This window comes from Hippopotamus amphibius, chromosome 3 (assembly GCF_030028045.1).
Source record: "Hippopotamus amphibius kiboko isolate mHipAmp2 chromosome 3, mHipAmp2.hap2, whole genome shotgun sequence".
NCBI lineage: Eukaryota > Metazoa > Chordata > Mammalia > Artiodactyla > Hippopotamidae > Hippopotamus > Hippopotamus amphibius.
Window position 1 is genome coordinate 170,225,434 of NC_080188.1, and position 27,175 is coordinate 170,252,608.

A 27,175-nucleotide genomic window follows, 5' to 3' on the forward strand; every position below is an offset into this window, starting at 1 on the left:
CTGTAAAGTTGGAGATATGTTAAAATTCTTATGGACACATTCACAGTAAATTGAGCATTTCTACACAATCAGCAGAAATGGAGGCTCCTCCAACCCCCTTTTGAAAATTCAGTTTCATTTTTGTTACTGTCAGTGACAACTAAGATGCTAATCATTGTCACTTAGGAGTAGAATCTCTCCTATAAGAAATACCTTCTTGATGTAACTGAAGTGAAGAAAAATTGATTTTTTTTACTTATTTTCCCTGTTAACTGATTAGCCTGGTTAAATAATCTTCATTTAAGTAATCTGTAAAATAGAGGATAATCTGTAAAATGGAAATAATATGGCTCTTAAAGAGCTACTGGGTAATTTCAGTGAAGTAAAAGATATTGAAGTATTTTGCAAACTGTAAAGTGCCAGAAAAAGTATTATTATTTTTATTCTATTTGGGTGTGAATATGGCTGAATAAAAGACAGCCATCAATATTTAAATCAGAATATATCAAGAACATCTCCCAGTCAATAAAAAAGACAATCAAATGGAAGAAACAGACCCCAAAAAACAGGTAGCTCACAAAGGGGACAAGTCAACCAATAAACAAGATGCTCACCCCTCACCAATAACTTTCAAGAACTATGACTAGTGTGAGATTGTACTCTACTTGCAAACTAACAAATTAGCCTGACACAGTCTTATGGATGCTGGCAAAAGACACACAGCTCATGGATCAGAGAGAAAAGACTATTATTCACAGCGTAGCAAGCAGCATGAGCTTTGTGTTTGTGTCATTTCCTCTTGAGTCCCACAGGAGCTACGAAGAGAAGTCCGGGTAGATCCTGCACACATAGTGTGTCATAGCTTAGAAATCCTAAGCTTCGGGAACCCTAGTCTTTTATTTATAATAAACTTCCAGCAGACTTGCCCAACCTTTGCCCTGGAGAACACATATCTTTATTATACTGCACAATAAACAAACCTGCCTTCTACTCTGAAAGGAAACAGTACCTCTGTTGTTGAAGGCTGTTCACTATATAAACATCTTTGGAAAGATGGTACAGAATAAAAGCTGTCATTACCTCTGCTGGCAAGGGGTGCAGAAACATGAGAGTCTCTTGGAGGATTGCCTCCCAACAATAATCAGGAAATGCATATTAAAACATTTAAGAAAAAATGGTACTGATGAACCCAGTGACAGGGCAAGAAGAAGGATGCAGATGCGGAGAATGGACTGGAGGACACGGGGCTGGGGGGGGGCGGGGGGGCGAAGGGGAAGCTGGGACAAAGTGAGAGAGTAGCATAGACGTATATACACTACCAACTGTAAAATAGATAGCTAGTGGGAAGTTGCTGTATAACAAAGGGAGATCAACTTGATGATGGGTGATGCCTTAGAGGGCCAGGACAGGGAGAGCGGGAGGGAGTCATGGGAGGGAGGGAATATGGGGATATATGTATAAATACAGCTGATTCACTTTGGTATACCTCAAAAGCTGGTACAAGAGTGTAAAGCAATTATTTTCCAGTAAAGAGCTTGGAAAAAAAAAACATTTAGATATAACTTCACACAGATTGGCAACATGTAAACATCTGCAAAGATTAGTGTTAGCATGTAGAGAAACAAGAACTCTCACACATTGCTGTTGGGAGTGACAACTGTTTCAGTCACTTTGGAGATGAATTTGGCAAAATCTAGTGAAGCTGAAGGTACACATACCCTGCAACCCAGCAATTTCACTAATGGTGTATTCCCTAGAAATACTCCCCAATGTGTGTATAATGAGACATAATTAAGAACATGTATTGCAGCATTACTTGTAATACCCAAAAAATTTTTATTAGCCTTTCTATTCCCCTCTTAAAATAGTTCTGTACTTAAAATAGTTGTTAATTTAAATTGCATATATATATACACACGCACATATATACATACATGCATATTCTGTTTTACCAGATGCGTTTGAAAGCTGTGCCATTAAAAAATGTGTATGTCCATCACAGTATACAGGTAATCACTAGGCTCTTTTCTATAAACAGCCCTCTGAAGTAGTTATTGTTTTCCCCAATTTATAAATGAGGGAATCAAAACTCAGAGAAGTTGATAAACTTACCTAAGGGAGCCAGAAATCCAAGCCCATATCTCTAGATTTACCAGGAAAAGAGAGAAAAACAAATGCCTTCCCCTGCCTCCTTCCACAGTGCTCACATCTCTCACTCTGCAAACGTGTTTATGCAATTCTGTTATATAGCTCCTCTAACATCACCAAATGTTGGCTACTCCCAACTCTAATTTTTGACCCAGGAAAGAACTTTTCTCAGCTACCTTCCTAGCTGTTTGAACTAGGCACAAGTCAAACAACCACAGATAATCTGAAAGGAAAAAAAGGAAACTCTTCAACAGTGGTTGTGAAGACTTCAGCATAAAATTCAGAGCTGTGCCTTCTTTCTGACGCCTAGCTTCAAGAAACAAACTTTCTTTTATTTCAAAATATATGCCATAAGGTCCAGAATTCACTGCTCTGCTTAGAAAGACAACTCTGCCAGTGCAACCACGTGCTGTGCTAAATTGGTGTTTGTTTTCATCCCCTCATTCCTTCTTTCATCCACTCATTAGATGTTTTTTAGTGCCTTCTCTGTGGCATGTGTTGTGTTTTCCTTTCATTTCTCCATCCAGAAACTGTAGAAACAGTTAAACCAGACTAAATATGCCCTTGAGAATGTAGATGAGTCATTCTGTCATTCCTAGTTAACCTTTAGGGGTGAATGCCTTTACAGATGTGGGAATGTGTCCATTTAAGTTTGATATGTGTAAACTTCATTTATGGATAGCAGCAGGGTTGGGATTTTTTGAAAGTCTTTCTCCGCCCCACCTGCACAGCATGTGGGATCTTAGTTCCCTGACCCGGGATCAAACCTGTCGTCCCCTGCATTGGAAGCATGGAGTCTTAACCACCGGGCTGCCAGGGAAGTCCCTCAAATATCTTTCTGACTGGCTTCAAAATAAGCTATATTTTCTTTACATTATTGATATGGAAAAATCTAAGACATATTGTTAAGTAAAAGGAATAAGGTGCAGAACAGTGTATATATGTGCTGCCATGAACATATCTGTACACATTTGCTGGTAATGGAAGATACACAAAAAGTGAATGTTGGTTGCCTATGGGAAGAAGTGTGGTGCTAGAGTACAAGCACAGGATAAAAGTTTTTTCCCATAAACCCGTTAATGACTTCTGTATTTGGAACCATATGCATATATTAGCTATTTGAAAATTAGATTTAAAACAATTTAAATTTAAATATCATAGACTCTATTAGTACTGTAAATATAACTTCTTAATTATATTTCATTCATTCAAGAAATATTTAATAAGCACCTGCTATTTGCTGGATAAAATATACCAAACATCCTTTTTAAGGTAACAGATCTCCCCAGACGTTTGGTGTCCTTCACCTCCCACCCAAAAAACAAGGACCTGATAACCATGGTGCTAGTGTGTGAGTTAACAGTGTATCTAATCTGGGGAAACTGTGGGCTTGGGTTTCAATGCCAGCAAACCCTGGAAATGTTGTTTCTTGAGTAATGGGAAGTTGGAACTGAGACCACCCTGCATGTAAGCCAGGACCTTCAAAGGACTGAATCCTCAGTAGGAAAAAAAAGTTAAATTAGATTAGGAAAAGTTGACTGACTAGTGTAAGGAAGGAAAACAAGCTTATCTGCCACAGACCAGAATCTGGGTGGAAAAAAAGCCCCACCTCAGAGAAGTTTGGGGTTTAAATTTATACTCTATTTCAGATATTCTCAAACTGAGACATTAACATAGTAAGTATACTAGGCTGGTTACCCCTAAAGGACCTGGCAGAAGCAAATGCTAAGCTTCTCTTGAGACACATCCTCAACCAATGCAGCACAAAATTCCTACAGAAAGAAGTTCTGCTGAAAATGAGCTTACAATCCAAAATTACAGAATACACTTGAGTGATGTCAGCAGACATAGTAAACCACAGGATTAGACTTTAAGGAATTTAAGTAAAACTATTGGATAGAAATTATGAGAAAAAAAATTGTGTAAAATCAAAGAATCAAAAACACAAGAACAAGACACTCCAAAAAAGAGCAAGCAGATTTGAGAGTCAAATAGAATCTCAGTAAGTGAAAAAATATAGAAATCTTACAATATGAATAGGTTAAAGTGCAGAATTGGCACAAGTAAAAAAAACTTATGGTGAACTGAAAGGTAGTTCTAAAAGGCAGCGCAGAAAGATAATGAAATGGAATTGTAAAAGAGACATTGAGTGTAAAATGATGAATCTCACAAACATACTGAGTTCAGGATGCCAGATACAAAAGAGTATGTACTGCATGCTTCCATTTATATAAAGATCAAAAACAGGAAAAACTCATCTCCAGCATTTGCAGACAAGATAATGGTCACCTTGGGGAACTGAGTAGGTAGCATTTGGAAGGGGTTAACAGGGCAAGGGTGCTTCTGACATTCTAATAGTGATCTGATTTTTGATCTGTGTGCTAGTTATTTACATGGATAAATTTATCTTAAGAAAATTTATGTTTCTTGTTTTGGTACTCTTCTGTATGTATTTTATACTCTAACAAAGTTTACACACATACAAAAAAAATCCAAACCTAGACAGATATAAGATGGTGGTGTTACTGTTTTCATATATATTATCTCTCAATCTTTCCAACAGATGTCTGAGCTAGGCCTTGTTTTCCTACATTTGCAGATGAAAAACTCAAGTCCAGAGAGGTGAAATGACCTTGACAGGGTAATACAGGTTGTAGGTAGCAGAGCCAAGACACTTGTCCAGGTCTTCTGATTCCATTGCCAGTCTTCATAACTTCGTAAATAATTACAGTCCTAGTATCCTTTTAAAGCACACATTATTTTGTGGAAGATAGTCTGTTATGGAAATAAAATAAATGGAAATCTTTTATTGTTGGTCACCTTGGTCAGTGGGTCAGGCTATTTTTCAAAACTGTACTTGTGAGTAAACACATATCTTTGTGTCCATTTATGTGCCTTTATATTCCTATTTCGGTTCACTGAGAGTTTAGACAATCATAAAAATTACCCCTGATTCAGGAATCCTACCCAAAATTGATCTAGTAAAACGATCTCTATTTCTGTCTCTCAGATTATATTATTCATTGTAGAAAGAGCAAAATAAATACCATATATGGTATAATCAAGATAATTAAACACTCAAATAATATCGTTAGTTAGAGGTTTTGGCATTACAAATATGTAAAACTAATATTCTGAGAACTCAGGAATGTTTTGTGATGTTAATACTAAGTTTAATGATCACTTATAGGTGTGATTAATTTTTAATTTAGATTTTCTTACTAGGTCACTAGATTTTTGCCCAATTTTAAGGTCATCAAAACAGTTTAGCATGTAATAATAATAATAATTACCATTTATTAAGCACCTGCTATATGCCAGGAAATCTGCTGGGCATATTTTATCATTTAGTCACTTAATATTATTTAATCTTTTTATTTAATAGGCACACAATAGCTATTTGTTGATTTTTCTTTTATTTTATAGGACCCTTAGCCTATTCTTGGAACTTTCATAACACTAGAAGTATAGTTAAATCCGGTGATTGCACACAATGTTGGGGATGTCTTGGGGGCTTAGCTATTATTTTTTATGAATTACAGTCTGGCTTGACAGCTGTCCTTGTGTTGACAGCTCTTCTGATTATAACAGTTGTCAAACTCCATCCTTAAGCAGGTTGTAAATCCTGCCTTCTTCCGATTAAAACTGGGTCAGAGCCAATGGGAGGTTAACTAGAGGCCAGTATTCTACTACTGTATGTCCTCACTAGTTTGCTCTACATGCACTTTGCATAGCAGCGTACTAAAACCCTCATTTGCCTCTGTTTTATTTTGGTGTTTTTGAATCTTCAGATATTGGTCCTCCTGTTATTTTGTGATTAAACATGGTCCCTGCTGAAGAGTATATTAGTATAAGTGTGGTCTTCCTTGTAAATGGCCTGTTAGCCCTCCCCTCCTCCCCTTCCACTGGGAATACTAACATCATTGCATCTGTGTCTCCCAGGGGAAATCAAGGCTTTTCCTTGTACGTGCAGTCATGTGATTTCAGAGTGGGCAGGCTTTGTATCCTCATGAGCCCTCGGTCTTCCACGTAAAGCACCATCTGTTCTGTTCCTTGCACGCTGTTACAGGGCAGTGGGAGGAGGCATTAGAGTGAAAATAAATAAAATAAAAAAAGAAAGAAATTCATCATCAAAACCCTGAGGATTAATGGAGTCAGAAGGCTCACTGCTCTGAATGAAAATTCATCTTCACCTGTGCCAGTGTCAGGGCTGCCTCTATGGCACTTGACAAATAGAGGTTCCCAGGGTACCATAAATTCAGCAACTGTTCTAATCCCCATAGACTTGCTCAAGCTTTTCCGAGATGGGCTTATGACTGTTTTTGTATTTCCCAGCACATTGTGGGCACCAGTATCCCTCATTAATTTAGTAAAATGTTAGCACCCCTTCCTTCTCATCCCACTCTCATCTTCTTTGTCCTTGTCCATTTTGAGGGGTGGGCAGCTCACACATTTCTGAAAGACAACTCTGCCTTGTGAATTGTGCTTCATTGAAGATGCCAAAGGCAGAGAAGTCAATTAACTAATGAATTTTGAGCAAATACTAATCCCCAATACTGTGTTAGATAAAGAGGTTAATATAGAAAGGCATATAATCAAGTAGCTCACCATCTAATTGGGAGCACAGAGCATATATTTTCAAAAACTGTTTGTTGGGCACCTATACATACCATAGGTTCTATGCTAAACATAAACATAATTGATGCCTATCAACAGTGACTCTCCAAGAGGTACGACAAGTGCCCTCTTCATACTAGGTAAGATTCACCTGTGTGCTTTCCCCTGTCCTTTAAATCATTCTTTCTCTTCTTGTCCTTTTTTTTTTTTTCCATACTCTCTCTACTACCACTTCCTGATCGCTTATGCTCTCATATCAGTCTGTCTTTGCATAAACCCCAGGCATTTGTTAATGAAATTTCTTTCCTTGTGGGTTCCATATCCCTTACTCTGAAGTACTGTTTTGCAACCCTTAAATTCCAAATTTAAATCTCACTTTATAGTTACAGTTGGGCTAAAATTTCATTTACATTTGTTAGCTTAGGGGATCATTATACAGCCCAATTAAGCCTTTTCTCAGCTGGTTGGCTATAGTCCTCTATACATAAAACTTAAAAATTTAAGCTCCATTCCTGGGTTAGTACTCATAGATTATATCCTATCTCACCGTGGGAAAGGTCACATCATCATGCAGATTGTATGAAATTAATGCCCCTTTGTCTGAGTTGGCCAGCTTAATGTCTTTAGCCATAGTACACATCTACTTAGCCTTGATCTTCATGCTTAGCAGTCTCAAGTGTTGGGTTAGATTTGAGCTAAAGTGTGATCTGACAGACCATGGTAGTTATTACCCTGTATTACAGATTTATACATGGGGAAATTTATTCCTCTGATACTGCTTTAAAAGTTCCAATTTTAAAACCTAACCAAGTGTTTCTCACAATAAGTTGAGACTGATAGCTGCGGCAAAAAGGTTAAATGATTATTCCTTAAAATATAAATGTCATGTAGCTAGTTCCATACAGGATAAATATCCTCTTTCACAGCTACTTGATACTAGGCAGTGTGTCTTTAACTTTGTTATATTTTCTGAGAGACTGTCTTCCTTTAGAATCTAACTTGGTGTGAAGTGATTCATGGTAAAAACCTTTCAAAAATGTAAAATAAAAATATTCATTATTTTGGGAGATAATGTTAAACTCTCAAAGGGATGTTATAATCCTAAACACTTTACTGGTAAAGATATCCTGTTTTTGCCTTCCTCTCTGTCTGAGGCATACCCCAAAACATGATATCAGCTCATTAACACCTGTCCTGGGATTAGAATAGGCAAATTTGGCTTTCTGTACCTTTTTCTCCTACTCTCTATTCATTTATTCAAGTATTAATTTAATATTTATAATCCTAGTAACTGTCTAAGAAATCCCACTAAAGGCAGAGAGATACAGGTGCCAAATGGTCAGATTTTAGCTCAGAAAAATTTCTGCTGTCCACCTCGGCTCCCTTAGAACCACATCTGAGTCTGTGCTATTATGGATTAGAATTTGATACCTAAGTTTGTCAGGATGGGTAACATACAGAATCACCAAAGCTGTCCCAGATTTTTAACTTATCACAACCTGATTTTGGCTGTTGGCTCCATGCCCACTTCACAGCATATAGCCAGGGAGCCCTGAGCTGGAAGCATCTACCAGGGGAGAGAAGACAGTCAAGGGAGCCATAGAAACTACTTTATCTTTACCTGAGTGCCAACAACATGCAAAAAAAGAAATGTCACTACTAAATCATTTAAAACCAAACTCCCGGAGAGTTGTGCTTCCGCTTAAGATAGAGAAAACTGCAACAGAACATTACTTCCACACTAACAAGAAGCAAATGCTAGATAATCTACAAAATCATAACTTTTCTTAAACCCATCAGATGGAAGTTGCATGTCAGCAAAGTAAACCGGATTCCAAAGAATGACAAGCCCCTACAAGACCACACTAACTGTTTCACCTTTGATAGAGCACCTGAGGAAGAGGCAGCCACCATAAAAGCAGATAAGAAGAAATCAGCTAAAATTAACAAATTCTTAAAGTGAGCTAGTATGACATTTTAGAATAGGTGGGAGCCTCAGACCCAAGAAGACTTTTCACTCATACTCTTTTTTATTAACTGGGTGTGTAAGACAAATTGAGAACAGAGAAATCCCTCCTCAGTGGCACACAGGCATGAAACACTGCCACTTCCCTAGACCCTTATTTCATACAAAGAAAAATCTTTAAGCCACTGGGGGAAGAGCAGAATGCTTTTCTGTTCTCTCCTTCTGTCCCTGGACCTAGGCAGATATCCACTGCCTTTGGAGGAGGAGTGAAAGCAAAACCTGTCTGCCACTGTGGAGGGACAGGGAACCCCTGGGCTCAGGATCCTGTGCTGACACAAAGCCGAGATCTCTCACCCATGGGAAAAGGACAGGAAGTTCCCACTCAAGACATGTTTTCTCTCACACAAGGTAGAGTTTGGCTGACATCTGGCGGGGGGTGGGGGGTCAAGGAGGATGCAAGGACACTGAGAAATTGCCACCCCTGAGGGCCTTAAACTAAGACTAGCCTAAAAGGACAAAGAACTCTATCCCACTCCCACCTAAGCCTCACTCAATAATAAGCAATAGCAGTCTTATCAATGGGGGAGGAGAAAAAGTACAGAGAGAGACTCCCTCTGTGGTAGATGTGCAAAGATTACTGAAAGTCGAGGGTGGAGTGAGAATACTATAAAGACCCTCTGGCACCCAGGCCTCACATGAAGCATAAGGTAGCAGCAGCCCGTAACTGGAGGAATTCATGGTAAAAACCTTTCAAAATGTAAAATAAAAATGTTCATTGCATCACTGTTCATTGCATGCACTGAAGTTATCCATAGCAACAGCAAAACCAAAGCCGGTTCAATGGCTGACTAGATTGACTCAACACCCATACTAATGCCATGACAGAAGAAAAGGCATACATATTTCTGGGTGTAAATAGTATTATTTACTTCACCCTCCACTGTCCCACACACAATGTTCTACACTCAAAAATTATGAGGCACAAAAAAGCAAGGAGAAAACAACCCATTGTCAAGCAATAAATGAATAATTGATAGAGCAAGTATATAAAAATTCAGCAAGGACATGAAAGACTTGAACCATATGATCAACCAACTTGATCTAATTAACATCTATAAAACATTACACCTAACATACAGAATATACATCATTTCAAGTACACATGGAACATTTACCAGGATAGACCATATTCTAGGCCATAAAACAAACCTTAACAAGTATAAAAGAAATCATACAATGTTTGCTCTGTGACCACCACAGAATTAAATTAGAAATCAATAACAAACACATATCTGGAAAATCCCTAATTGTAAGAAATTTAAAACACACTTCTAAATAACTCATAGGTCAAAGAAGAAATTTCAAGAAAAATAAGAAAATATTTTGAACTGAATGAAATGAAAACAGCCCATCAAAAGTTGTGAGATGCAGCTGAAGCAGTGCTTAGAGGAAAATTGATTTTTTTTTTTTTAAAAAAAGGTCTCAGATCAATGATCTAAGATTCCACTTAAAAAATTTTTGAAAAATAAAAACAAATTAAGCTAAGCATAGTAATAAAAATAAAGATTAGAGCAGAAATCATTGAAATAGAAAACCAAAAACCAATGAAACCATTAAAAAACCTTTAAAAAGGTCAATAAAACTGATAGACCGCTAGCCAGATCAATTTAGAAGAGGAAAAACAAATCACCAACTTCAGAAGTGAAAGGGAGTCTTCAACACAGATCCTACAGATATTATGAAGCAAATAAGGGAATATTATTAACAAGTTTTTACCAATAAATTAGATAACTTAGAGTAAATGGACACACTTCCTAAAGAAACAAACAACATTCTCTCAAAAACAGAGAACCTAGATAGCCTTATATCTATTGAAGAGACTGAATTTGTCACTGAAAACTTTCCCACAACAAAATCTCCAGGCCCTGATTGCTTCACTGTGAATTCTACTAAATATGTAAGGAAGAAATAATGCCAATTCTACACACAAGCTCTTCCAGAAAATAAAAGAGGAGGGAACACTGCCCAACACTGAGGCCAACATTACCCTAATACCAAAACCAGAAAAAGACCCTAGAGGAAAAGAAAACTTCAGGCTATTATGTCACATGAATATAGATGCAAAAATCTTTAATGAAATGTTAGTAAATTGAACATAGCAATATACAAAAAGGATAATAAATTATGACCAAATATTTTATCCCAGGAATGTAAAGTTGGTTCAGAAATTGAAAATCACTGTATTTCACCATATTAGACAAATCAAAACCAAAAATAAAACATATGATCATCTCCATATATGTAGAAAAGGCCATTGAAAAATTCAACCTCCTTCATGATTTGGGGGAAAAAAAAGTGCCAAAAATGAAAAACAAACAAACAAAACCCCACAGAGCAAAATAGGAATAGAAGGGAACTTCTTCAGTCTGAGGAAATCAATAGCTAACATCGTCCTTAATGGTAAAATGCTGAATGCTTTCCTTCTGACTGGGAACAAGGCAAAGATGTCCACTCTCTCCACTTTGGTTCAGCATTGTACTGGAAGTTCTATGTGGTGCATTAAGGCAAAGGAAGGGTCCCAGCACCCTTTACTGCCCTTCTGGAGAGAATTACTCCATGATATTTATATCCAGTATTTATTTATGTTGGTCTGAGTTCTCTATTCTGTTCCATTGATCTATTTTTCTGTTCTTTTGCCAATACCACACTGTCTTAATTACTATAGATTTATCATGTCTTGAAGTCAGATAGTGTCCATCCTCCAGCTTTGTTCTTCTCCTTCAATAAATATTGTGTTGGCTTTTCTGGATCTTTTGCTTCTCCATATAAACTATACAGTTTGTTGGTATCCACAGCCTGATTTGCTGGGATTTTGGTTGAGAAGAGCTGACATCTTTACAATATTGAATCTTTCTATCCATGAACATGGAATATCTCTCCATTTATTTAGTTTGATTTTGTTCAGAGTTTTATAGGTTTCCTCATATAGATCTTGTACATAGATTTATACCTATTTCATTTTGGGGGTGCTAATGTAAATGGTATTATGTTTTTACTTTCAAATTCCATTTGTCCATTGCTGGTGTATAGGAAAGCAATTGACTTTTGTACATAACATTATATTCTGCAACGTAGCTATAACTGATGATTTGTTCCAGGAGTTTGTTTTTTTGTTGTTGTTTTGTTTTTTTTTTTGTCAGTTCTTTTGAATTTTCCACATAGACTATCATGTCATCTACAAAGACCGTTTTATTTCTTCCTCCCTCATCTGTATATCTTTTATTTCCTTTTCATGTCTTATTGCATAACCTAGAACTTCCAGTACAGTGTTCAAAAGGAGTGGTGAGAAGGGATATCCTTGCCTTATGCCCAATCTTAGTGGGAAAGCTTTGAGTTTCTCACCATTAAGTATGATTTTTAGCTATAGACTTTTTGTAGATGTTCTTTATCAAGTTGAAGAAGTTCCCAAAGAGTGACATCAGCAGCATGGTGGAGTGAAAAGCTACCTGTCTCTCCCTTTCAATCTGCAACCAGTAAGATATTCACAACTCAACAAAGGTGCTTCTGCCCAACACACCAGAATGTCAGGGAATTCCACATATCTGTACATCTAAAGGTTAGTGGACTGGAACATATATAGAAGGCAGAACTGAGGGAACAGTAGAGGTGGTACCTGCAATCCTGGCCTTCCCACCATGGCAGCTGAGCCCACAGCCCCAGAGAACCCAGTAACAGCAGAGGAGGCAGTGTACGCAACTCCAACCACAGTGACACCTGGGGCCACAGGTAACTGGGCAACAGCAGTAGTGGGGCCTGGGACCCCATCCTTCCAGGCACTGATGTGCCCACAACTCCAGCCACCTGCCCCCCCATCCCACCATCTGCCATCTGCAGTGGCAGAGCCCACTAACCTTACAATACCAGACACAGAAGAGGTGCCCTTGCAACCCCTGCTTCCCCCCACTCCTTACTCTCCCCCTACAGTGGCAGAGTCTGTGACTCAGGGGATCCCAGACACAAGAGAAGAAACCACCATCCTGGTGTACCAGGTGGTGATGCCAGCAACACTGGCAGAAGCAAGGCACCAGTGACCCCAGAGACACAAGAACTGATAACGTGGGCAGGGGGCCACACGTTAGAGGCAGTAGAGGGTCGAGAGTGCTAACTCAAATATAACAAGAGGCAGGTCAGGTAAGAGAAACCAAAAACTTATGCTATAGTGCCACCTACTAGAAAACAGAAGCCTCTAATTTCTAACCTGTTGCTACTTCAGATATGGTGGCAGAGGAACAACTCATCAAGCACCACAAAGAACTAGAGTAACACTGGGCCACAGAAAGAAAATGACAATTCTCCAGAAACCAAACTTAAAGTTACAAAATACTGGGATCTAACTGATAGAGAATTCAAAATATTGAAAATGAAACTCTGCAAACAACAAGAAAATTCAGAAAGGCAGTTCAGTGAGCTCAGGAATAAAATGAATGAACAAAAGGAACACTTTGCTGAAGAGATTTAAACTCTAAAAAAGAGCCAAACAAGTTTTGGAGCTGAAGAACTCAATAAATGAGGTTAAGGATTAGGAAGCATTGGAAACAGAGCAGACCACATAGAAGAGAGAATTAGAGAGCTCAAAGATAGAAATCTAAAAATGATACAAGTAGAAGAAGAAAGAGAATTAGCATTAAAAAATTAGTAAATTCTTCAAGAGCTATCTCTTTTAGGAGGGGCACCATTAGGATAATAGGTGTCCCAGAAGGGCAACAGAAGAAGGGAGAAGAAAGTTTATTTAAAGAAATAGGTGAGAACTTCTCAAGTTGAGGAAGTTCCCCTCTATTTCCAGTTAACTGAGAGGTGGTTTTATTTTAATCATGAATGAGTGTTGGATTTTGTCAGATCATTTTTCTACATCTATTGATAGGATCATGTGATTTTTACTTTTTTACCTGTTGATATGATGCATTACATGATTTGATTTTCAAGTGTTGAACAAGCCTTGCCCACCTGAAATAAATCCCACTTGGCTGTGGTGTATAACTTTTTATACATTGTTGAGTTCAGTTTGCTAATATTTTGAGGATTTTGCATTTATGTTCATGAGAGATATCAGTCTGTAGTTTTTTTCTTTGGTTTTTGTTGTTAGAGTAATGGTGGCCTCATAGAATGATCTAGGAAGTATTCTCTCTACTTCTATCTTCTGGAAGAGATTGTAGAGAACTGCTATAATTTCTTCCTTAAATGTTTAGTAGAATTCACCAGTGAACCCACATGGGCCTCATACTTTCTAGTTTGGCAGGTTATTAATCATTTATTCAATTTCTAATAGATATGGGCCTATTCAGATTGTATATTTTTTCTTGTATGAATTTTGGCAAATTGTGTCTTTCAAGGAATTGGTCCATCTCATGTAGATTATCATATTTGTAGGCATAGAATTGTTTGCAGTATTCCTTTATTGTCATTTTAATGTCTGTTGGACCTGTAGTGATGTCTCCTTTTTCATTTCTCATATTGGTAATTTGTGTCCTCTCTCTTTTTTCATATTTAACTTGACTAGAGGCTTATTGATTTTATTGATCTTTTCAAAGAATTACCTGTTGATTTTGTTGATTTTCTCTATTGATTTCCTGTTTTCAATTTCACTGATTTCTGCTATAATTCTTTTTTTTTTTTCTCCTGCTTACTTTGGAGTTCATTTGCTCTTCTTTTTGCAGTTTCCTCAGGTGGGAACTTAGATTATTGATTTTATATCTTTTTTCTAATACTTGCATTCGATGCTATAAATTTCCCTCTAAGCACTGCTTTTTGATGCATCTCACAAATTTTGATAAGTTGTGTTTTCATTTTCATTTAGAAATATTTTTAATTTCTTTGATATTTTTTTCTTTAACCGATGTATTATTACTTACTACAAACTTACTATAAAGGTACAGAAATCAAAACAGTGTGATATTGGGTAAGGTGAGGTGTATAGATCAATGAGACATGATAAATAACCTAGAAATAGACCAGACCACACACTGGGGGTGGGGGGGGAGCCTCAACCCTTTCCTCATACACGCCACAAAAATTACCTTGAAATGGATCAGAGACCTATACATAAGAGCTAAAATATAAAGAACTAGAAGAAAATGTGGAAGAAAATCTTTGTGATCTTGAGATAGACAAAGACTTATTATATAGGACACAAAAAGCACAAAACATAAAAGAATAAATTGGACTTCATTCAAAATTAAAAATTTTACTCTTCAAAAGATATTCTCTAATAAAAGACAAATCAGAGTGGGAAAAAATATTTATGAAACATATTTGGAAAAAAACTTATATCCAAGAATATATAAAGAATAATTCTAACTTTATAAAAAGATTCCCCAATCAATAAATGGACAAAAGATTTGAACAGAGAAGTCATCAAAGGTAGATGATTGGCAAATAAGCAGGTAAAAAGATGTTCATCATTAGACATTAGGGAAATGTAAATTAAAAACCACAATAAGACCACCTGACCATACTATACAGTACCTATACTATAGGTATTATAGACCTGACTAGAATGGCTAAAACGAATTTTAATGATAACAAGTGCTGACAGAGAAACTAGAACAAGAATACAGAAAAACTAGAATTCATACATACTGATGGGAATACAAACTGTGGAAGTTTGGTAGTTTCTTATTCAAGTTAAATATTCACTTGCCATGTGACTCAGCAATCCCACTCCTAGATATTTACCCCAAAGATGTGAAAACATAAAAGATCCACACAGAGACATGTATTCAAGTGTTCATAGGGTCTTTATTCATAATAGCCAAAAACTGGACACAACCCAGATGCCTACATACATTTATACAGTGGAATACTACTCTGCAATAAAAAGGAAAGAACTACTCATGCCTGCAGCAACATGGGTGGATCTCAGAAGCATCATGCTCAGTGAAAGAAGCCAGACACAGAAGACTGTAGGCTATATGATTTCCATTTCCGGAGAAGGCAAAACCTAAAGACAGAAATCAGATCAGTAGTTGCCAGAGGCAATGGGTGGGGGTAAGAGGATTGACTGCAGAGAGGCAGGAGGGAACTTTTGGGGGTTATGGACATATCTTATGTCTCTATTGTAATGGTAGCTACACAAGTAGACATTTGCCAGAAATCAGATTTTTAAGAAGAATGAATATTACTTCAATTTTAAAAGGGTGGGGGGAAACCAGGAAATCTTGCTTTATATGTTAACCAGCACAATCCAAAGTGGATGAAGAATCTGGGAGGGACAAGATGGCAGTGAGGAAGGACCTTCAGCTTACCTCCTCTCACAAGCACACCAGATCACAACTAACTGCCAAATAGCCATCAATAAAAAAGACTGAAACCTACCAAAAAAGATATTCTTCATCCAAAGACACAAAGAAGAAACCACAACAAGACAGTAGGAGGGGCTCACTCGTGATGTATTCAATTTCCATACCACCCAGGTGGGTGACCCACAAACTAGAGAACAATTATATCGCAGAAGTTCTCCCACAGGAGTGAGAGTTCTGAGCCCCACTTCAGGTAGGGGTCCAGCATCAAGAGGAGGAGCCAGTAGGGCTTGACTGCAGGACCTCCACAGGACTGAGGGAAACAGAGACTCCACTCTTGAAGGGCACACAAGATCTCACACACACTGGGACCCAGGGCAAAAGCAGTGCCTTTGTAGGAGCCTGAGCCAGGCCTACCTGCTGGTCTTGACATGTCTCTTGTTGGGGGAGGGGTGCAGCTGTAGCTCACCCTGGGGACGTGGACACTGGTGGCGGTAGCAGAGATATTGAAGAGTGTCATCTACATGAGCTCTCATTGAAGGCAAACATCTTGCCTGGGTCATAAGCACCAAGGCCTGGCCCCACCCAACAGCCTGTAGGGTCCAATGCTGGCATGTCTCAGGCCAAACAACCAATAGTGGGAAAACAGCACCACCCATCAGCAGATAGGCTGCCTAAAGACTTCCTGAGCCCACAGCCACCTCTATACAGGTCCCTTAACAGGGCCCTGCCCACCAGAGGGCCAAGACCCAGCTCCACCCACCAGTGGGCAGGCACTAGTCCCTCCTGCCAGGAAGCCTGCACAAGCCTCCAGACCAGCCTCACCCACCAGGGGGCAGACACGAGAAAACTATGATCCTACAGCCTGCAGAACTGAGTCCATAGACTCAGGTCAGAACCTACCCTGGGAACAGCCGGTCCCTGCCCTTGAGAGGGGAAGGCATTGCTGGGACAGAGGATCACTTCTCCAAGGTCGAGAAATGTAACTAACCTACCACAGAAATAAAAGTACAAATAGAAATTTAAACAAAATGAGACAGCAAAGGAATATGCTCCAGACAAAGTAACAAGATAAAACCCGAGAAGGACAACTAAGTGAAGTGGAGATCTACCTGAGAAAGAGTTCCAAGTAATGATCCAAGAACTCAGGAAAAGAATGGATGCACAGGTCAAGAAGTTATAAGAAGTTCTTAGCAAAGAGATAGAAAATATAAAGAACAGAGTTGATGAATACAGTAACTGAAATGAAAATATATTGGAATCAATAACAGCATAAATGAGGCAGAAGAATGAATCAGTGAGCTGAAGACAGAGTGGTGGAAATCATTGCCATGAAACAGAAGAAAAAAGAATGGAAAGAAACGGGGACAGTTTAAGAGACCTCTGGGACATCACACACACTAACAGTCACATTATAAGGATCCCAGAAGGAGAAGAGAGAGAGAAAGGGCCCTAAGAAAATATATGAGGAGGTAGTAGCTGAAAACTTCCCTAACATGGGAAAGGAAACTGTCACCCAAGTTCAGGAAGTGCAGAGCCCCATATGGGATTAAGCCAAGGAAGAACATACCAAGACATGTAGTAATCACACTGACAAAAATTAAAGAGAAAATATTAAAAGCAACAAGGGAAAAGCAACAAATAGCATACAAGGGAACTCCCATAAGGCTAGCAGCAGATTTTTCAGCAGAAACTCTGCAGGCCAGAAGGGAGTGGCATGATATATTTAAGGTGATAAAAGGGGAAAACCTACAACCAAGAATACTCTACCTGGCAAGGCTCTCATTTAGATTTGACAGAGAAATCAAAAGCTTTACAGATAAGCCAAACCTAAGAGAATTCAGCACCATCAGGCCAGCTTTGCAATAAATGCTAAAGAAACTTCTCTAGGCAGAAAAGAAAAGGCCACAACTAGAAACAAGAAAATTACAAACGGGAAAGCTCACCAGTAAAGGCAAACATACAATAAAGGTAGGAAATCATCTACACACAAATATGATATTGAAACCAGCAGTTGTGAGGAGAGGAGAGTACAAATGCAGGATATTGGAAATGCATTTGAAAAAGGCCAGCAACTTAATCTTGTTTATATATAGACTGCTATATCAAAACCTCACGGTAACCACAAACTGAAAATCTACCATAGATACACAAAAAGAAAAAGGAATCCAAACACAACTCTAAAGTTAGTCATCAAATCACAAGAGAACAGAAGAGGAAAAGGCAAAAAAATCATCCAATATACCTAGTTAAGCACTTGTGCTTTGTGCATGCATGCTTCCTTCTGCTCAAATCCTGAACAACATACTACACTAGCCACCCAACCCTCCAACCAGTCAGGTCAGAATTCAGAGAAACTGGAGCAGCCCTGAGGTCCATAGGCTCACATATGAATATGATTCCCTCTATAATAAACATAATAGTAACTACCATTTAATAAGCATCTACTATTTGAGTCTTCTATTAGACCCTGGACATGCATTTTCATTTGCCTAGGAAGACCATCTGAGGACAATTACTTAAGGTCACACAAACCCAGCTTGGATTCTAGAACCCATGTTCTTTCTATGGCACTGCTTATGAATAAAGACCTGTCCCCCTAGGTCTCCAAGTTAATGTGGCAGTTTCCTCATTTGGGGGCTGTAGCCCTATCCTGAATGTAGGCAGGCAGGCTCTGACACTCCGTATGTCTTATTAGCCCCACCCCCTGCAATGGTTGGACCTGACTTGTGGACTCAGTCACTGGCTGGAGTCCTGCTCCTTCAGGCATGGGTTTCTGGCAACGAGGCCATTCACTGGTCACTGTCCAGACCAGTACTGCTGGCCCCACCCACCACCAAAGCCCTGGGGTGGAGTTAGTTCACCCAGCCTGATCTACTTTCAATACCTTCTCCATCATAAATGCTGATGAGAGATATTTGGATGGTCACCTACTGTGGGCCAGCATTACATTAAGCACCTAAAATTTGTTTTTGAACTTGACTGGTACTCTTTCACCCTGGACCCTCAGGCTACCTGTCATCCAAGCCCATACCAGATCATGGCCAAAAGCATGAAGAAATATTCCTTTGGCATGTTGACATAGTTGAAAAGGCCTTGTACGTAAGATATACTAAGAAACAACAAATGTGAGATATACACAGAGAGACTCTAGGTTCCTACAGAATCATGGGTCGTAGGTCATAGTTCACATTGTCATCAGAAAACTCACCCAAGTTTGTAAAATTACATCAGTAGCAATAAGGAAGTTTGAAAGAGATTGGTAAGGTTGAGTCACAATTAGTCTCAGGTGGGAGCAGTTCATCCTATAGGCACTACACCACACATCAGTTCTTTACAATGTGCATGAAAATCACCTGTGGCTCTTGTTACAACATGGATTCTAACTCAGTACATCCGAGGTGAGGCCTAAAGCTCTGCATTTATAATAAGCTCCCCTAAGAGGCTGAACGCCAATGATCCTCAGATTACACTTTGCAAGGCAAGCCCGTAGACCTCCTTGACACAGGTTTAAAAAGGAAAAAGTAGAGTTGACTTACTTGGATCTAAGGCATGCATGTAGGTAGCATTAGAAACTTCCAGCCAAAGCTCATGATCTTACCAGAAAAATAATCATTCATAGAGGAAAAGGACCAGGGCAGCCCTGAGTCTCAGAGCATGAGGAAGATGGAGCCTGGGGTTGAGGGGTCTGAAAACACATACAGAAATCAAGGCAGGGAAAGAATGGGCAACAGTCATGGAAATAGCAACAACATTGTTCAACTGAATACATAATATTTTTTGTTTGAAAAGCAGAGGAGAAAGTAGCCTGGGGTATTTGAAGGCAGGCCTGGGAACATCAGACCCAGGACACTAGACTCCCTGGCACAGAAAAGGCAAACTTCAAAGTCCTAACAACAAGCAATGGAAAGAAATCAGCGCAGGCAAACCAACAGCGTTACAAATGTCCAGAAGGCAACCAGGTAGATTCCCAGATGTGGGACGTGACCTTACCTACTCGTCTTTGGCTTCCAGAAGGAACTGAGCAAGGGAAATCAAAGTGTCCTAGTCCCAGAGGAAATAGCGTGTCCAGCAAGGAACCTAGGAAGGGATGAAGTACAGGAGCTGGAAAACTCAGCAAAGGCTCAGCTCTGCTACCCACATCAAATCTGACATAAAGTTACGTCATACTGAACCAATGAGAGGCCTGTATTCCATCGTACCTGTGTGGGGCATTATCAACACGTGTGAGTTAAGTGGCGCTAGCTGTGCACATTGGCAAATAGTATGAGGCAGGAGGCAGTTGGTGGAGCCCTGAGTCTCAAAGTGAGGTCCCAGATCAGCTGTATCAGCATCACCTGGGCACCTGTTAGGAAACGCAAATTCTCAGCCCTGCTCCAAACCTACCAATTAGAAACTGGGGGTGGCACGCTGCAGTCTGTGGTCCAACAAGCCCTCCAGGTCATTCTGATGCACACACACTGCAGTAGAGTCTATTGAAAACATGGTGGAGAGATAAAGGCCAAGGCTGGTAAAGGACAATCATTATAAGTAGGCTTGATAACGGCGCTTTTAAAGAGCTAGTGAAGACTAAATAAAGCCTGTTTACAGGGAGAAGAAAAACCCAGTTGAGATGATATAAAATAATTAACAAACATGCTCAGTGATCAACAACAACAAAAACCAAAAACAAAACAAAAAAAAAACAAAAAACAAAGTGGATGGATGTAAATTGTAGTAAAAAATACAAGTGAAGATTTAATAATGGGCATTAACAGTCTGCCTCCTAAGTCTTTTTATTTCCCAACCACATAAATGTGTCTACTGGTTAAGGACACCATTAGGAATTTCCAGTAACCTGTATGTCTCTTTCAGATGTATTTCTCCATCATGGTAAGGGAAACCACCCTAGGTAGGTAGCTCTTTGGCCAGGGTTGTCATGTAATACATAAATATATTTAACAGAGTGTCCAGAAAAATTGATAAAAATCCTAAGCCCAAAACATACATCTTCAGAAACCACACAGTACAGTAAAAATGGAGATAGCAGTGTGTATGGGGTGAGTGGGTTGTGTTTTTTTTTTTTCCAGATTCAAATTTTACCTCCCTGCTGACCTTGTCAATATAGATATCCCCTAGCACCACATATTTATCATGTCCCAAGCCAATATTACTTCTCCCCTCCATAATATTCTGCTTCTGTTCCCCTCCAAAAACTTTTGCTCTTCCTTCTTCTGGTTCCTTATTTTAGAGACGTCGCCAACATCTGTGTGTTCTCCCAGACTAGAAACATAGGTGTTATCTTTGGCTCTTCCAAGTCTTTTACCCATTGTTCTCTTGGATTGATTTGTTAGTTTGTTTTTTTTTAATAGTAAGGATATTAGCTCTAGTCTGTGTTATGTAGGTGAATGTTTTCCAGTTTATGGTTTACTCTTGTATATAGTATTTGTGTGTGTGTGGTATAACTGTTTCAAATTTTTGTGTGTTCAAATTTATCAGTTTTAGGTTTCTATGTAATCAAATTTATCAGTAATTTTCTTTATCAAATGTAGAAATAGGCCATTTTATTCAGTAAACATGATCGCGAGCCTTGGGCCTAAGAGCTTTTCAAAAACCTATAAAAATACTTGAAATCTAAAACAATATATTTTTGCTCCAGAAAACAAAAATTGCAAAATATAAATAATTAAACGTTTAGTAGGTGTCTACAAATATAACATTATATCAGCTTCATTAATTATTAAATATAGTGTTCACAAACTTTTTTTTTTCCTAAAGGTACATCCGTACTTTGCTATGTCCTACCTGAATTTCAGTGGCTCTCTTATTCAGTCCCTTCTTGTCACTGCTGCCAACACTAGCTAATTTCAAGCACCTAAAGGACTACCACAGTCTCCTACCTGGTCTACCTGCCACAGATGTCTAGGTTCTCCAAGCCACTCTAGAATAGTCATCCTAACACAGAGGTCAAATTATGCTACTCCCGTCTGCATAAAGGCCAAACTTCTTAGTTTGGCTTTCAAGGCTTTGTATCATTTAACTTAAATCCAGTCTCTCTGCTTTTGACTCTCTGTATTGCTTCTCTGAGCCAGCAGACAGTTCTCTCAGCATTCCCTGTGCTCTCCTGCTTCTGTTAATGTTGTTTTCTCACTCTGCAATGCCTTTCCTCCTCAGTTTACCTGGAATTTTATGTATCCTCGAAGCTCAGCTAACATCCCACCTACTTGTGATGTTTTTCCTGATCCCTCAACTTCCTCCTCCTCTCACCAGTCTGTGTGTGTGTGTGTGTGTGTGTGTGTGTGTGTGTGTGTGTGTGCACGCGCGTGTTTCCCCATCTGCTACGGTGTTTCTTTTATTCATCCTCCTAAGTTCCTCAGAGCTGGAATCTTCCCTGTATCCTTGATAGGACTGGTATGGTATGTATTCAATAAAATACTCATTGAATCAAACTCCTTACCCTTCTTGCTCCCCCTTTTTTTAAACCTTTTGTTGTTGTTGTTGTATAATGTATCACACTACAAGATTGTATATAAAATGTATATGAAGAATTTAAAATGTAGCTTTAAAAAATTGTATACTTACCGCTTAGCTGAAGAAAGAGAACATTGCCAGTATCTTTGAACCCACGGTGTGTGTGCCTATCCAATTACATGGCCTTCCCTATACTGTCCCAGATCAGCACTATCCCAAATTTTATATCACTGTTTTCCCTTATAGTTTCATTACATATTTGTGTCTCTGAAAAATAGTGTTTAGTTTTGTCTGTTTTTAAATTTTCATTTAAATGGAGACATACTGTATGTATTCTTCTAACCTACTTTTTTTCTTTCAACATTATGTTCTAGAGATAAACTAATGTTATGTGAAACTATAGGTCATTAGTTTTCATTGTTGTGTGGGATTTCATTGTATACATAAACAACATTTTATTTTTTACATGTTATTCTTAATGGGCATTTGAGTCGTTTACACTTGAGGTCTATCACAGACAGAGCTACTATATGTACATTCTCGCAGATATCTCCTGGAGAACACATGCAAAGGTTTCTAGAGAGTATATAACTAGGACTAGAATTGCTGGGTCCGAGGGCAGGCGTTTGTTTAGGTTTAACGTGTAATGCCAACCTGTTGTCCAAAGTGATGCACAGTGTACACTCGTCACAGTCCAGAGGGTAGTTTTCCTTGTCCCAGGCCTCTTTCGTGCTTGGTATTGTCTCAGTTTTTAGTTTTCAACTATCCAGTGGGTATGAAATGGTATCTCCTGGTTTTAATTTTTATTTCTGTCATTACTAATGTGTTTGCTCATCTTTTCATGTGTTTGTTGGCATTTATGTTTTATATTGTGTGAAATGCCTGTTTTTGCCTTTAGCCCAGTTGTCTCAGTGCCATCTAATTAATGGAGCTTTGTTTCCTCGCTGATCTTCAATGCCAGCATTGTCATAAATCAAGTTTCTATACATGTGCAAAAGGATGGATGGGTCTCTCTTCTAGCCCTTTGGTCTGTTTGTCCATCCTGGGGGCGGTATCATACCATCTTCGTAACATCTTGATATCTGTAGGTCCTTTTCCTCTTCCCATGCCTTGTGTGATTGGTGCCACTTTTTTTTAAGGTTCCTTTAGAGGGATGGTCTGATTACTCGGTCACCTTTTTTTTTTTTTTACTTCATTTACAAATTTTAAAGTTCACTTAGTTACCCACTTATTCCCTCTTCAAAGACAAAACAAACTCTCATCTTTGACATTTACAATATTTTAGCCTTTCAACTTAGCCTACAAACCTATCATTTTGATCAAAGTAAAAGAAATACTTAAACTAGTTTTGTTCCTTCCCTTCGTCCCATCCTGAAGAACACAGTCCAAAAGCCTCACAGTTTTAAAAAATGTATTTGTTTGTTTGCAACCGCAGAGGCAAACAAATTTGATTTTCCTAACACTGGCAAACCCACCGTCAGGGCACAGTTCCGTCACAAGGCCTGATCACCCCCCAGCCACTGTCACGGTGCTCAGTGCTCTTTGTTCAGGATTCCTTATTGCTCAGCACTTGCCTTTCCTGCTGAAGTCTAGTAGTTTCTCTTTGTCTCATAGTAACCTGGTTTTCGTATTTGTCCATTTTCCTGTCAGCTGCCGCCTGTGAGTTTTTGGACATTGTTGAGCTGCTACTCCAGTCGGGCGCCGACCCCACGCTCCGTGACCAGGACGGCTGCCTGCCGGAGGAGGTGACAGGGTGCAAAGCAGTTGCTTTGATGTTACAGCAGCACACGACGGGCAAGACTTAATCAAAAGACTGGAAAAGCGTGGTCTATAAGAGCACAGGGCTTGAGTGGTGAAAGAAAACTGCAAAAATAATGCTTCTTTTGCCACCTGCCTTTGGTATACGTTGGCTAATAAAATCAGTTGTGAGGAACTGGGATTGTGAAGTCTCAGCAATTCATTCTACTTGCATGCATTCTGGCGAGTACCGTTTCGGTGATGAACATGTGTACTGTGCATAATACAGTCCAATTCTGCTGAGCGTGCTCTGAAATTTATCACCGTTCTAGAGGCTGGGAGAGGAGGAGACACATCGTATTTCACAATATTAAACATGGCTGCTCTTTTAAAAAACATACAGAAGGGAAATAGAACACTGACAATTAAGGGAAGTTCCATGAAATCCCAATTTGGTGGAGCTCAGACGGTCTCATGGCATTTGGTACAGCTGGTCTGAATAAGTAGCTAAAATGTCTGTTCTTTTGTCAGACAGAATTGGGAACATAGGAAAGAAGAGGCCTGTTAAGAAAGCAAAAGAGAAAGGGCAGCATTTTGTCAAATAAAGGATATAGAAGTCAGGGGAACAACCAGATTTACTGAAAACCTCAGAATCTTGGGCATTTTAGGATGGAAACACAGATTCTGGACAATTCACTGGTTAGGTCAGGATTCCTTAACCTCACCTTCACAAAACAGGGAGGAACCTCCCTAGGGCCCTTTTAATTGGCCAAAATGTCCCTATCGTATATGGCAACAGTCTCTATAACTAGCTCAGGCCTGAACCGTTAGGTCTGTTTGGGTCTGACGTGAAATAGCCATAATGCCCTAATACTTAGGTGTGATTGACGTTATTTCTGGAGAGCTTCTATTTTTTATTAGAAGCATAGGCTGGACTTCCTAGGTGGTGCAGTGGGTAAGAATCCGCCTGCCAGTGCAGGGGACATGGGTTCGATCCCTGCCCCAGGAAGATACCACATGCCGCGGAGCAACTAAGCCCATGTGCCACAACTATTGAGCCTGCGCTCTAGAGCCCGTGAGCTGCAACTACTGAGCCCATGTGCCGCAACTACTGAAGCCCACGCACCTGGAGCCCGTGCTCTGCAACAAGAGAGGCCACAGCAATGAGAAGCCTGCGCACCACAAGGAAGAGTAGCCCCTGCTCGCCACAACTAGAGAAAACCCGTGTGCAGCAATGAAGACCCAACACAGCCAATAAAATAAATAAATAAAATTAAAAAAAAAACAAAAACTAAGGTCCTCAGGGTGTCTGTCAGAGGCCCTCTGCTTAAAAAAAAAAAAGAAGCATAGGCAAGTCCGCCCCAGAGTTTACTTAAAGGATAGACAAGTATACCACTGTTGAAACTGGCTCCCTACATTTTCCCCTGTAAGCCTCAAGAGCTCCATCTGGGGAATTCCTTGGCGTTTTTTACTTAAGGAAAGTAGGCAGTTGTCATAGGAAGAGAAATGAAGAAAGAAGTTGAGATGCCAAGATGACCATTTAAAAGATAATTTTTCTAATGTGTCATTCCTAAGATAACAAGTAATAAACTTGCTTAGCGGAGCCCTCAACAATGGACAGGAGTTTCATTAGCTCAGGCTAACCTGTCCTTCTGGAACAAGACCTTCCAGAGCAGAAACAAGGCATATTAGTAATGCTGCTTATTTTGTGATTTTTCTAACCTCTTATTTTCTGAGATGTAAACCATTCACCAAGATTATTCATTTTTTAAATGACTTCTTAATTATCTGTGGAAATTATATGCAAGCTAATACATACTGAAATGTTACTGTAATTCTAGCAGAGCTTTCTCTTCGTTATCTGTTCTTTTCCCACAATCCCAGCTACATTGCAACCTACTCTTCAGCTGAATTCTCTCATGTTCCACATTACTTGACTGTGTTTTAAGAAACATTATTCATTAGTTACAGTAAAAGTGACCAAGATGTTGCATGCAGCTTTTAAGTGATAGTACTTTGTGCATTTTTAGGACATTAGCAAATCAAAAAGTGTTTATTCATTTCCGATTTACAGCGTAGTTATCTGAGCAAGAAGCTATCAAGGAACTCCTTTTTTCATTTCTCTTTTGTAATTCGACCTTGATATTCTTAGACACGTTTTTAATAAGCTATTTTGCCACATCTAAAACTATATAGGTTGTTTTTAAATAAAGGATGTAATTTGGTTTTTAATTTTATTTTAAAGGTTGCAAATTTGCATTGAAAGCTATCGCTAAAAACGGTCATGAACTTAACATTTTCAAGTGCATTTTAAAATCAGTTTCCAAAATCTCTATGCCTTTGTCACCAGTATCTGAATTTTCAAAAACCTTTACTTTCGTATATAACAATCTGTGGGTCATCTCCCTGTGTGGCTTATTAAGGGGAAGATTTCATCCATAAATATCAGAGAAAGCTGGATCTTGGTTTTTCATTACCCTTAAATTACTGAACTGTTATGTAGTTGCTTTTTGCTACTTTACCACATGCATTTTCTAGACTATTTATATTTTGCCTTTCTACTTCCACCTCATTCTCAATTCCACCTTTATCCTATTGTCCTGCAGCCACCTCTGTAGAGGTGTGTTTACACATAAAATCATACCTAGCCGCATTTTCCTATGTCCTTAATAAAGTGAAAAAGGAAACTTGTTGCTTTCTTCTTTTTCTTTCCTGAAGACACTGGGATCAGAATGACGCTAATGACTCTGTATTTCATGTTTATTCAACACTGGCATTTACTTCGCCCTCTACCCACTGATCTAAGAGGCCCTGATTGCCTTCACCGTTGTCTTGATACACAGTAGTGAAAAACAAAGAACAAAAAGAGAATCACGTAAACAGACATTACGGAGGAGGCAAAGAAAAGCATCTCGATCACCGTTACCTTCAGAATTCTTGCCGGAGTCAACTAAATCAGTGGTCTTAACTCTTGGGGAGTTCC

General features: G+C 39.0%; 1 protein-coding gene across 3 annotated transcripts in view; it reads left to right on the forward strand.

The window, feature by feature from the left end:
- ACBD6 (acyl-CoA binding domain containing 6) overlaps nt 1–24,392 on the forward strand; it is a 218,938-nt gene extending 194,546 nt beyond the window's left edge. For 2 of the 3 annotated variants that reach the window (XM_057726695.1, XM_057726696.1), the window contains one exon: nt 24,106–24,392. In XM_057726695.1, coding sequence (XP_057582678.1) covers nt 24,106–24,260 — 155 coding nt within the window. In that variant the 3' untranslated portion in view covers nt 24,261–24,392. The remainder of the gene's footprint in view (nt 1–24,105) is intronic. The other variant, XM_057726698.1, reaches the window with a different exon arrangement.
- Nucleotides 24,393–27,175: the final 2,783 nt, after the last annotated feature.